This window comes from Helicoverpa armigera, chromosome 7 (genome assembly GCF_030705265.1).
Source record: "Helicoverpa armigera isolate CAAS_96S chromosome 7, ASM3070526v1, whole genome shotgun sequence".
NCBI classification, from domain to species: domain Eukaryota; kingdom Metazoa; phylum Arthropoda; class Insecta; order Lepidoptera; family Noctuidae; genus Helicoverpa; species Helicoverpa armigera.
In genome coordinates, this window is record NC_087126.1 from 5298949 (window position 1) to 5312760 (window position 13812).

Genomic DNA, 13812 nt, shown 5'->3' on the forward strand with positions numbered 1-13812 from the left:
TATTAATGTTGCAAATACAATGCTTGCGAGGACCTACGCATGAAGATGTTTGTCAAGCAGCTTACTGGACGAAATCGGGTGAATATTAAGTAGCTCATAGGTAAAAAGAAAATTCTGTTTCTTTTATAAACCCAAATGCACTCGATTTTTAAAAGACGCCTGTATCATGATATAGGAGAGAGGAAAAGCCATATGGGCTATTTATTATATGTACACTTTAATAGAAAATAACACCTCCAGTTGAATCGCAACTCTTTCCTGATTTTTAAGGCATAGCACTTATTACGATACTGTGCAAAAACGTAGATTACATAGATAAGTTAAATAAACAAAAAATCTACCACACATACCGTCCCAAGGTCACATTCAGGTTTTTCATCAATCAGTTTCGCTTTATTCGCGAGATGAGTCCGATAATGCAGCTTCAACGCCACTTGACCTTATCGATGCCGCTAGAGAAACCAGATTTCCGTGATCCATATCATTCTGTGATGTTTTCTTGTTACTTGTGATAAAGTGTAACTCTCAGTTGAAAAAAAAACCTTCTTCCGGAGCTACCTGTTCCCTTTGTATTTTGTAGTAAACACTTTTTCTTTTACATTCTTTTGTTTAGCATCACACAATCATCTACTCCGATCTCTTTATGTATCTTTCACGCATTCTTTTCTTCTTTCGATACAGGAACGTAAAAAGTCGTGGTGGCCTAGTGGGTAAAGGACCAACCTCTCAAGTATGAGGGCGGGGGTTCGATCCCAGGTCAGGCAAGTATCAATGCAACTTTTCTAAGTGTGTACGTACTTTCTAAGTATATCTTAGACACCATTGACTGTGTTTCGGATGGCACGTTAAACTGTAGGTCCCGGCTGTCATTGAACATCCTTGGCAGTCGTTACGGGTAGTCAGAAGCCAGTAAGTCTGACACCAGTCTAACCAAGGGGTATCGGGTTGCCCGGGTAACTGGGTTGAGGAGGTCAGATAGGCAGTCGCTTCTTGTAAAGCACTGGTACTCAGCTGAATCCGGTTAGACTGGAAGCCGACCCCAACATGATTGGGAAAAGGCTCGGAGGATGATGGAGGATGATTTCGATACAGGAACGTAATGTGTATCTCAGTCGGAATGTAATCAAAATGTAAAAACCTACATTGTTCGTAGAAAACTGCTTCACCGCTTGTGATTCTGGTCAGGCGTGACACTATTAGGTCCAATCCGTTCGATTTAGTGTTGTGATTCTTTTAGCGGTGAAAGTTGTACGCTATTATTCCTTCCTCCGTGATTTAACGAGATACAGAAAAAGTTTAGACATACGAGATACAGGAAAAACTCTACAAGAAACACATTATCACTAAACTGGTTTATTATGTAACATCATGCATAAGAATTTCTTTTTGCAAAAAAATCTTTGCTTACTTTACGGCCACATAAAATGTTTCGTAGGTACTGTTAACTTCACCAGACTATATCTCTACGTCATTTACAGACACGGATTAGTAAATAGCACATTTGTACAAACACACTAAATGATTTAATGATGCAAATATAATGCAAATTGGAGTATAACGAAGTGCACTATCGCGTTACACATGAAATCATCGAGTTGTCCTACGTAGTGCGGTAAATTTAATTTAACAGGTCACTAGTTGGGTTAAGATGATCACCAATGAGGTGACGAATAGAGTGGAACCGTCACAGATTACAATATTTTTTTAAACAGCACCAGGAAACATGCCTATCTTCGGGGTGATTAATTTAATTAGTTTTTTACCAGGCACATTGATTGAAAATGCTCTTGGACAATTCAATTACAAACACGTCGCGGACTAAACACCGTAGAAAATGTTAATCACCGGATCAGCGTAACAATTCTCTATTTGTGTTATATTGCAACAGAGCCTGAGAAAAACATTAAACGAGAAAGCGGGTCATTGTCAATATGGACTAGATAATTGCTGATAATAATAATTGCAAGTGTGCAACATGTCAAGTTTCCATAAAATATTAGTTACCTATGTCTATTCATACTATTTCTCACCACACCATGGTCATTTGATGTTCTCATGTAAACTAAACTATTAATATTACTAAACTGAATTTATTTATTCTTTAAGAATTCAAGCATTGAATCAACAACCGACTCCCGTCACAATTTTCAGTTTTATTTATACGTTTATACGTTTAGTTTACATACGTCATAAGTAAAGTTTTTAATTGAACATTTTTTTCTTCATTGATTTCGTATACTGATAAGAAAAGTTGTTTTGATCTGAAATCTGATCAGGAAATCAATTTACATAACATCTGGTTTATCGAAGAAAATGTATGTGGGAACAAATTTTTTCCGTATATATATTTTTTAAGTTCATTAAAAAAAAGTATGATAACAAATTATTATTAGATATACTTAATTAGAAATTAAAATGGATTCAAAATACTGAACATCTGCGGTGTTTTCTTATAGATATTGCAGAAATGCTAATGAGTTCCATTGGCGTAAGTCATTTTAGACTGACGTTATTAAAAATCATATGCATCTAATTAAAATGAATAAATGTCTGAAACAGACTCTAATATTTCATAGCTAAATATTCATAGTTGTTTTGCGGTCAAAAAGCATTTATCTTAGATTTTGTTTCTAATCTCGTAGTGCTTAAGCTGACGGAAATCATTAAATTATTATTTATTAAATAAATTATAAGCTTCGTTAAACAAATAGTTGCACTTATATTCTTGGTTCCTATTAACATTCTTAAAAAAATATTATTAGATATAATTAATTTAGTGCGTGCCTAAATGCCGTATACCAACAAACATGAACAAGTCTAGCCTTCAAAAGCAACAAGTTAATAAAGATAAATGTGCCGAAATATTAAAAATAATATTTTGTCACGAATTTCGGCTAACTTCCTAGTAATTGTTATCAACCAATTAACTTGAAAACTATTTAAAACAGGCCATAAAAATGTTTCAGTTTTAAATTAATTGAATAATTTCAGCAGGTTTCGTAACGGCCCTAAATAAGATTGGTTCAATTATTGTTTAGGCAGTTCGCACGCAGTACCGAGGCCGGCCTGGAGTTCTTGCGCTCACATGTAACAGTTGCATGAAAACCAATTCGCTCGTTGTGTTAAGTCAGCCATGCAAATCGCGATAAACGTAATCGATATGCCCTCCGGCCTTGGCCCCGAATGCAGCCCGCTGTCCGCGAGATGAAGAATAATGTTTAAACGGATGACGCCTCTCCAGTTTATGTTGTAAAACTACGCACGCAATCCTACCTTACGTCAGATATATAATACTGAAATTGATGTCATCCTATCAAACCTAGAACAATAACCCGTAAAGATAAAGATACGAGATTGGACCATGAACGGCTTACTCTTTATTACTCATCACGCATCGTGCCAAACGGGTTTGCACAAACGCGCCCGATCTTTCACTCGACTCTATAGACCAGATAATTCCAAAAATTCTCCAGTCAAAACTTCAGACTTTCGTGTGTAGAAGTTTATAATCTTAATTACAATTCATTGGAATCAATTAATAACAATATCGTGCTACGAACACACCGGCGAATGAAGTTACCACAAACAGCGAATGAAGATTTCATATTCATAAGTTGTGTTTACGTGTGTCATGAATGAAGATATTAATGATGCTAAAATTAACATCGATTCTGCAGCAGTAGGTCATTCGTTACAGTTGCAATGAAGATCATTGTCAAGGCGCCGGCGCGGGAGCATATGTGTTTGTTAATTATTGCGAAGCGCGCGCGAAATTCTCGCGAGAAAAGCACGTGGTGCGTCAAACAGGCGCACGCGACTCGATACTCGAGAGCACGAGCTCTAATTGAGCTTTAAGTCCATTTGTACGTTCTGCATCTATTTGAAGAACACAGATTTTCTTGTGTGGAGCGTTGTTTGAATGATTTAATTTTCGTTGTAAGTTTTGGTTTGACTCTGACCATAACATAATTCAAACTAAAACAAATAGCGTCTCAGTTTTTACGATTTCAAAACTATAATTTATTTTGAAACAAAGCTTATACTGAGAAGTATTTCTTACTTTCAAATCAGAGCATTAAATAATGTATTAAATATTTATTAAGATCAGCAGATCGAGCCCTCTATTATTATCAATAATAAAATCCTACTCCAATTTAATGTTTAGTAGCAGCAGCCAAACCATACCGTTTTTACAACAATCATTTGCTGCTGTAATGCAATACAGCCTTGACTCGTCGGAAACAGTTTCTCTTAAGACTACATTAATTTATGAGCTGAAAAATTAATCTACCCATAACCGATTAAGTTACATATGACAAAAAATTATTCAAAGCTGTGCCTAGTTACCGTCACGGTACGCGAATTGCTACATAATCTCTTTGGTTCGGTATTAAATATCGCTACGAAGTATTATTAATTCGTATAACAAAGATACTCTAATCTTAGTTCTAGTACTAAGAAGTAATTAATCTTGTATATTGCCCGTACTGTACAAGAATTGATGTACATACTCGTGTTACATGTTCGTGGCAAATATGTATTTTTTTCCAGTATAATTAGTTAGCATTTAGGTGGGTTACCTACAACTACATGCATAATTGTATCAGGGGTTATAACTTAATTACCTATTGTTTGTTTGAAGTTAAAAATGTGCGGAAAGTAGTGGAACTTTATTTATAAAAATGTGTTTTTTTAATGTCGAGTCATAATTCATTTTTATTGCACATTTTTGTTTCCTTATTTTGCGAATTATAATTTGTCTAAACATTTAGCAAAACAAAAACGAGCTAAGTTAGATTACAAAAGTATATTTTTGTGTTATATTACCTAAGTTACGGCTACAAAAACAAAGGATAATAAGAACAATTTTCTAAATATTTATTTCTTGTTTTGCAGTAATCCCAACACAAGGGACGAATAAAGAGAAGAATCAGGTATCCTCGCCAGTTGAAGACGATGGTCCTGACGTGGTCTCCACCATCATCGGCAAGTATGGACGCTGGCAGCTGCTGATGACCTTCCTCCTGTCTCTCTTCTCATTGCCCTGCACATTCCACATATACCTGCCGACGTTCACCGTAAGTTATTATGATTTATTTACCTTTTTAATTGGTTAGATAACCCCAAATGCAGTTTGTGTGCAGTGGAACGGCACGTTGCTTTATTGCTCTAATTGACTTCTAATTGGTGTTTGGGATAGGTTAAATAATACACAGTACCTGCTACGATTTAATAACCAGTATGTCCTAGTATACTTTTATTTTTAGTACTATTGGGTTAGGACTTAAAAAATGGTCCAAACATAAAATTACAAGAATGTTATTCTCCAAGATACTACAGGGTCATTTTTGAAACAAAGGGCCACAATTAACCTGTTTAAAATAAAAACTACGTTTTTGACTACATTACCTGCCTTGAACCTTTGGTGATATTTCGGTACACCTTGGACGTCTTCGAATCATGACCACAAAGAAACTACAATGTTAAGTTTTCATTTTAAAAAGGTTAAATAACCTGTTGATACTTTACTACAATAACAATTTACGTCAACACACCACATTATCAACTTTTTAAATATAATTTCCTAACTGTTCTTCTATTATCTTACTTCTAGATGAAGGACACTACATTCTGGTGCAGAAGGCCCGCAAATTTATCGAGCCTACCATTATCGGCGTGGATAAACTACAGCCAGCCTCATGGAGGTTGCACCGTGAGAACACTCACCTCAGATGTGACAGTTGAGAGCATACTGAACCACACAGCTCCTCTCTTAGACTCCTTCCAGAAATGCACGGAGTTCGGCTATGATAGGTCCGAAGTTGGGAGCACGATAATATCGGAATGGAATCTGGTGTGTGACCGAGCTCACCTCACGAGCCTTGCCGAAGTCATGTTCTTAGTCGGTGTGGGCATCGGAGGAGTGGTCGGTGGCTGGATATCTGATAGGTAAGGATGCTCATATTTACAATTTTCCTAGAAGTAAACTTCGTACACTAAACGTATACATGCAATATACTGGCCCGTTTATATAGAAAATCAAAGTAATGGCAAAAATACATATTTTCAATTATAGTGCATAATTATCCTTGTATTTTATGTGAACGAGGAAAAGATACTGTAAAATATTAATGTTACTTTCTTACATTCCAGATTCGGTCGCAAACGCATTCTGATGAGCATGATGGTGGCACAGAGCTCGCTGGCTATCCTCGCACTGCTGGTCCGTTCCTTCGTACAATACGTGGTCGTAAGACTAATCATGGGCTTCGTCTCTGTCTCCGTGGTATATGCTGCCTTTGTGCTCTCTGTGGAACTGGTGGGAGGCAAGTGGGTGACGATTGCAGGAGTGTGCAACTTCTTCTGGCTGCCCCTAGCGTACCTCATTGTGACGCTGTTGTCTCTTGTTCTGCCGAACTGGCGGGACCTGCAACTGAGCTTGTCTATTCCCGGATGTCTGTTACTTGCACTATGGTGAGGGTTCTTTTGTTTGTCTTTGTATAAAATTACAGTTACATTGAGCGCTTGTCTTTTTTACTATCGAATAAACATATTGCTGAAATATTTAATTTGAGCAAAAAAATTAACAAAGTAATGAGTACATCCTATTAAATTGTTATACATTGTAGTCATTTAATTACTACAAATAAATTAAGTTGTAAATGCTTCCTCATAACATTGAAATATTATTTTTACAGGTTTGTGTTACCAGAATCACCGAGATGGCTGCTCAGTATGGGAAAGACTCATGAAGCCAAAGTAATATTGGAGAAAGCTGCCAAGATTAACAAGCGCGAATTCCCCGCTGACATCGACAAACTGCTGCTACTGCATAAACCGGAGGAGACCAGTGAACTACCCAGAGTCGCCATGTTGTTCACGGGAGTACTACGCAAGAGGACAATATGCCTATTCTTATCATGGTTCTGCATGACTATCGCCTACTATGGCCTACTGCTGAACATCGGAAACTTCAACCTGGGAAATTTGCACGTCACATCCATGATCTTAGCTGTTGTCGAAATACCAGCAGTAGCGATTAGTATCCCGATTCTCTTGAAGGCTGGAAGGCGGATACCGATTTTCATCAGCATGTTAACTTGTGGACTCGCTTGCGTCGCTAGTGAAATATTCTCGATTGCGCTTAACGATGACTGGATCCAGATCGCCTGCCTGATGATCGGGAAGTTTTCTATCGGTGCCACGAACATGATGATGCCAATATTCACTGTGGAACTTTACCCAACGGTGGTAAGAAACCTCGGCGTGGGTGCCAGTCAGATAGCAGCCGGGCTTGGACTTATATGCATTCCGTACTTATGGAAACTGGTAAGATAAATAAAAAAAATACATATAAATACCGTGGTTAATTTACGAAAATTACATTTAATTAAGAACTTCCTGATGATTAAATTCTGTGAGTTGAAGCAGACATCCTTACATGCATGAGTCGCATTCACATTTGTCATAAAGGATTTAGCATAAATTATCTTATTAAATACTGCATAAACTGCTTCCTGGATTCAAAAAGTCTTGGTTTGTTGCGATTGTAATTTGAACTTTATTTTGTGTTATTTACAGTCGATATTAAGTAAGCACTTGCCGATGCTGACGATCGCGGCGTTGGCTGCTATTGGTGGAGCCATAATCCTGCTGTTATCTGGCACCAGCAGCCAGCAACAAGAGGAACCTGTGACTGATAAGAAAAGGTAAGTCCTGTAGAGGTTGCACCTTAATACGTTTTTAAAATGAGCCGAGATATCTCAAAAATATTTTTTGTTTGAAAAAATATTTTTTTACAAAATGGCATAGAATGAAGATTTCTTTGTATCTGTGGGGTATATAATTATTAGTTTGGTACCTGTATGTAATTTGGATTGGATTCTTTTTTCATAAAGGGTTCGTGTAATACTTGCTTGCCCAGGTTGAATGCACTTTTAAACATTAATTAGGCAAAAACCTCAAACTGCTTACAAAAGAACAAGCCGTACAAAATAAAATATCTTAATCTTTATCTTTAATGAGTCCTTTGTATCCCATAAAGTTTTTGAACTCACTAATAACCGGTATCAATCGCTTAAAGTATATTCAAATATTCTTCCGTAACCAGACAAATCTAAATATTTATGTTTTACAATTAGTGTTTAGATATTAAATTACCAATTATTATTTATATTATGCACTAATAATGCTAATTGTCTTATCGGTGATCAATAATAACGCATGTTATATGCTGATAAATTAATTTTAAGTGGTCGGCGATCGCGTATAAGTTCAAACTCATGCGCAACGTACAAACCTTGAAACCTTAGATCTCACCTGATGAAACTAGCTCCCTATTGTAGGGCAGTAACTTTATAGCTGATAAAAACCATATTATAGTTTTATGTCCGTATTTTTTGCCTATTTAACTCAATTGTTTAGACATGATCTCTTTCTCCATTTTTACCGTATTTCTCATTTCAGGGATAGATTTTATTTTAAAACTATATTAAATACAAGTTATAAAAATAATAAATAATAAAACAAACGGGGTGAGCTAAATAAAACCGTTTAAAAATCAAGAAGGGCAGAATTAACACGCAACTTGAAAATAAAGGTGCCGTGAATGTATCTTAACTATAAATAAAGCAAGGCAGTCACCTGTCGTTAATGTGAGAGTAACCAAGCCCTGTTGCAGGATACAACCAGGTCAAGGTGTGAATAATCCTTCTGTCCCATGCGGTTACGCTGCAATTTCCGTATTACACGTTATTGAAGTACAAGACCTTTGTGGTTTGAACGTATGACTAGCGCCATCTATATCTAGGAGGTCGATTTATATTAACGTTGTGTTTTGTTTCAGGCCCACGTACGATAGCTCACCGCGTAATGGAACGTTCACTATTACCGACGATAGAGGGCAATAGCAGTGAAATGTTGAAGCAATCTGTGTGTGTAATAGTAACATACTTTGTACAAAGTGCATGAACAGTGAATAGTGAGAATTTTTCGAATTTAATTAACAGTTTTAAGTAGATGAGTATGACTATGAATAACAACATATCACGGAAGGCCTAAAGGTATCACTTCTGTGAGTACGTTGTATGTGTAAAGTACAGTTGTAAGGAAAAGCAGTATCATATTAATTAGTGCTGTAGATATTTTAATTAAGAATCTAGATTAAGTGAAGAGTCTATTTAAACTAGTAATAATTCTTAACTAATGCAAAGTAGGGCTTGAGCAATATTTTATTAGTATGTATCTAATTAGATTTAATTACTCAATGACTTCCCTAAGATATCAATTAATTAAATGTTGAGTCAATTTAAGAAAAGTGTGGTCACCAAAAACCAAATAAATCATATCAAGATCCAAGTTTACTAAGCTTAAGAAGTTAAAACATGTGAATTGGTTCAATTAATTAGAAGTTGAAAGTCGAATATCATCATACCGGACACCCGACTGGTTAAATAATCTTAAAATCTATTTAACGTAGCTGTTTCGCAATCCTTCATTTATATTTCACTTATTTATAGGCATAACATTTATTTTAATACTGCCTACGCAGATGAACTCGCAATATCCCAAATTAGCCAATGAATGAAACTTACGTTGAATTTATTTGACTTGGCGCCTTAAGTTTATTACATTATATTGTTTTGCAATGTTTAAATGTTTAATGCTTCTATTGAAATTTTAAATGTCTATCAATTCTTCTCCATAAGGCTTTTTTAGATTTATTATCATTACTATCAATTCTGAACTTTGCTTGTATTTCTAACATTTTCCGAATAAAATACGAAATAACTGAGTAGGTATTCGCTAACAATATGCAATGACCGAACACAATTACAGTAACTATATAATTTATATGCATGTTACGTTAAAAACGTTATAAAAGTAACGGTTTATTTTCGTAAATAATATGAAATCTAATTGCTTAATATAATTGTTGTTACATTATATTTTTTTAATATCGCTATTAGACCAATAGGTATTTTTTTTTAAATAAGTGATGTTCCAAACTTTTCCAGTCAGATTTTCAAAAAAATCAAACAACAAGATTGTAACTATTAATGCAGACATTAATAGTTACAATGAATCATATCATATACTTAATGAATCATATCAACTTACGCATTATTGTTCTTAAATTACAATTAGGGAAGTATGTACCTGTATTTCTTACCAATTAGAATATTTATTGTATACATTTTAAGTAATTTACATAATTTAAGCATCTTAGTACATAGACTACCCCATAGTTTCATGTTACCTAACACGAAGTTACCATCAGTAGACATAAATACGTTCTTATTAATGTTTGGCTCATGTACTTATTTGGTAATCAATGTAAAACATTTAATGACTCTTTCTGTTTCTATTAAACATGAATCGTTTAAATAAATTAATGACAAATTACACCAATCTGTAATTATTCGAAATAAACTAATAATTTTTAAGTTTGCCTGTTATTCGTCCTCAATAAGCTTTCATCGAGTCTAATCGATACGATGTACATAGATTGAACTATCAAAGTGTGGGTTACACAACGCTTGAATGTATGCCAGAAGATCGGCGCGACCGCAATACTGAAGAATTGCCTCTGAGAGTTGCGGTGACCGCGGCTTCATGCATGCGGTCATACAAATCGGCAGGTGGCACGGCCGCGCTGCGGATCGTCGGGACATTGACTCCTTCGTCTAGGGCGGTGGCGGTCCCTTAGTCGCCATTACAAAATGTCGGTAACGGTGACAGGCCTGCGACATGACAAACGTGACCAGCCTCCACATGAGCATACAGTCACACACATGAGGGCATTTCAAACACATTTAACGCTTTGATTATGACTGACACCTCTTTTGCGTAGGATGTACAATATCACAATGAAATACAAAAGTTCCTCGGTGTATGTGTATCTGTACCTGTATCTGTGCTTATGTTAAAGTTGATCCGATGAGTGAGTAGGTACACGTTGAGCCGCTGAGATCGTATCTTACACTCATTGTATTCAAAACTCTTCAATGGTAAACTTTTGATTTCGTTGAACTCTCAAGGTAAAATTTAAACATCTTGCTAAACCGATGGTTTCAGAAAATTGATATTGCAGCCATCGGTTATACTTCATAGCGGAGTAGCAAGGGGTCAAAGCTAATTTCTCTGGTCATTCACCCGTTGTACACTAACCTAAATGCATAGTAATTATCCTATATGAATATGACCTCGTGCAGGTCCTATTGTGGTGGTAAATAGAATACGTGTCGAATCAGAAAGCCATTGAAAAAGGCGATGCAGGACGGATAACGGCGCTGGGCGACATAACCATACCGCCGCGTAGACAACTCAGTCACTAGTACTGGGAATGACCAGTGAAATTATGTCAAGCGTTTTAATGTGTAATAGGCATTAGGCATGCACAATGTTTATGTTTGACTTGAAGAGTTACATCGAAGAGCTTCATCGATATATTTAGAGCAATTGATTTATCCCCCTTTTAAACTGTACAAAAATCCATATACAGCCATATAAGGATTCAAGTACAGCCTTAGACAAAATTTTGATTCAGAATAATTGACAAAGTGATAATGGCAGGATATTATTTTTTTATGCTCTTTCATCGTTGCGTTCACAACCATTTTAACAACAGGGTTTATTTTTGACAAAAACTATAATTCCAAGTAAAAAGAAATCGCACATCGCAAACATTATATAAAGTTAAGTATTTTATAACAATCCAATCATGTGACTGTAATGCCTGTAGTCAGACTTACAATCGGCTAAAGAAAGATTGATCTACTTACGAACATCGTCGGCCATCATAGCATGCTTGTCACACACCTGTAGCATACCACAGTTATCTAATACATGATGTATTTACTTAATATATGCCATTTCAAGCGGTTCATAAAATATTTTAGGCTAGAAAAGATTTATCCCTGCAACGATTGATTGCTGAAAACCAATCTGTAAAAATTGATTGGTAATTCAAAACTCATTCCAGTTTATGTAGTTTCCACAAATGAAAATATGGCGTAGGCTTTATTACGTATTAACTGCCTTATTACCTACTTCTGGAAACTACAGTAAATATTTTATTGCTCTACGAAAAGCCATCAACACGTTTCCCAAAGATATGCAATCTCATCTTCACCATATAAAGGCATAAACATTTCACGACCAGGATATAATTAAGTGTATCACTTTTCTCTCGCGCCTTTCCAGCGTCGGAAAATTAAATGAAGCTTGTAATGTGTACAGTGGCGCGCAGCGGGGAATGAACTATTATGGCCACGGTAACTCTCACTCGGTCGTGTTGTGATGCTGCCGATACACTTTACTGCGAGTGCGTGACTCGACTACGACGTGCAGACAGTGAAACACACTGATGTAATACACCCCAAATGCATTATCCTGCGACATGCCGGCACATAATATGACTCCACCGTCATCTGTTTTATATGCCTCACATAGAGATTTGCACTGGTTAAAGCCAACTGCCAACGGAACATACTGGTTTTGTTTGTGTTCTTTGTCATCCTCGGAAAATAATGTGAGGAATCTGTAACGGGTTGAAACACGCACAGATTAAATAGTGGAACTCCTGAATATTACCTTAGAGTAAGCATACAGCTTCTTGATCTTGACAGAACTTGTCATCTTATTATTGCACCGTTTATTATGCAATAGTTGATGACAGAAGTTATTATGCACATGTCAGAGAGGTCAAATCAGGAGCAACTAGTACACTTCTTGCAATTTATGTATCAAGGTTACAATACACATCCATGCTATGCTATGTATGTACGTAAGTATGTATACTTTAGGGTTTCTTGCGCTTAGATGAAATAGAAATATATTCTTATCAATTCTTATGAGTCTTATGCTTGATCAACTATGATCAACATAGCTATTACTTTGCTAGTTTTTAAGCGTAGAAGTTGCGCAGTCACATTTAATTCGAGCACAGCAATGTCATTAAACCACTAAACATTAAAAGTAACAATCACGACGTTGCCACACCTAACATATCGCATGCTGTGACTCTGTGACCATTTAGATTGAATTACAGAAAGCACAATAGCCCCACTGAGGACGAAGCCATCGGATATCTTAGGTCACTCCCTTGCTTTGTTTTGGTCGATCAATGAACTTTAGAAGCTACATCGTAATCACAATTTTCCTGACCTTTATAGCAAATCAACTTCTGGATAGTCGACACAGCATGTACTTATTTTATTTATCAACCATCCATCCACTTCTCTTTCAACCATCAACTTTATAATTCACCTTCTTTACAAAGGTCTTTGAAAGATTACTAAATTACCTATCTAGCAATCTTTCATAAGCTAAAGACAACCGAACATTCATTTTACCAGAATTATAAACAGCATTTAATAGAGACACAGGTGTATTAGTACAAGCTGACATAATTAGGTATATATGCGATCTAATGTGTTACAGACGTCTGCATGCCCATTAGTTGCAATTCTTCAAAACTGAATACGGAATACTGATTTTGATTTCATTAAACATGAACTTTAGATTATTTGAGGTCGCGCAAGACATTACAATGTACGTAACTTAAGCAACTGGCCCACAAACTACTCCGGCTTTACGTATGCATGTGTGCATTTAGAATTATTTATTCATATATTTAGCTGATCGACATTTAGGTCAGGTGGATATTTGCCAAACCCAGCGCTAAAATTTCTCATAAAATAACAACTGTTTACTTATGCAAACAAACATAAATTATGTTACTTAATTACTATATGTACACGTTATTTTAAAAATAAACTAGAGCAAGTTTAAAAGAAAAGGAAATAAGAT

General features: G+C 35.9%; 1 protein-coding gene across 2 annotated transcripts in view; it reads left to right on the plus strand.

Moving 5' to 3' along the window:
* Positions 1-10445, plus strand: part of LOC110370279 (organic cation transporter protein) — a 55615-nt gene extending 45170 nt beyond the window's left edge. For both annotated transcript variants that reach the window (XM_021326023.3, XM_021326024.3), the window contains exons 2-7: positions 4897-5078; positions 5615-5949; positions 6154-6474; positions 6699-7329; positions 7582-7709; positions 8846-10445. In XM_021326023.3, coding sequence (XP_021181698.2) covers positions 4897-5078; positions 5615-5949; positions 6154-6474; positions 6699-7329; positions 7582-7709; positions 8846-8909 — 1661 coding nt within the window. In that variant the 3' untranslated portion in view covers positions 8910-10445. The remainder of the gene's footprint in view (positions 1-4896; positions 5079-5614; positions 5950-6153; positions 6475-6698; positions 7330-7581; positions 7710-8845) is intronic.
* Positions 10446-13812: the final 3367 nt, after the last annotated feature.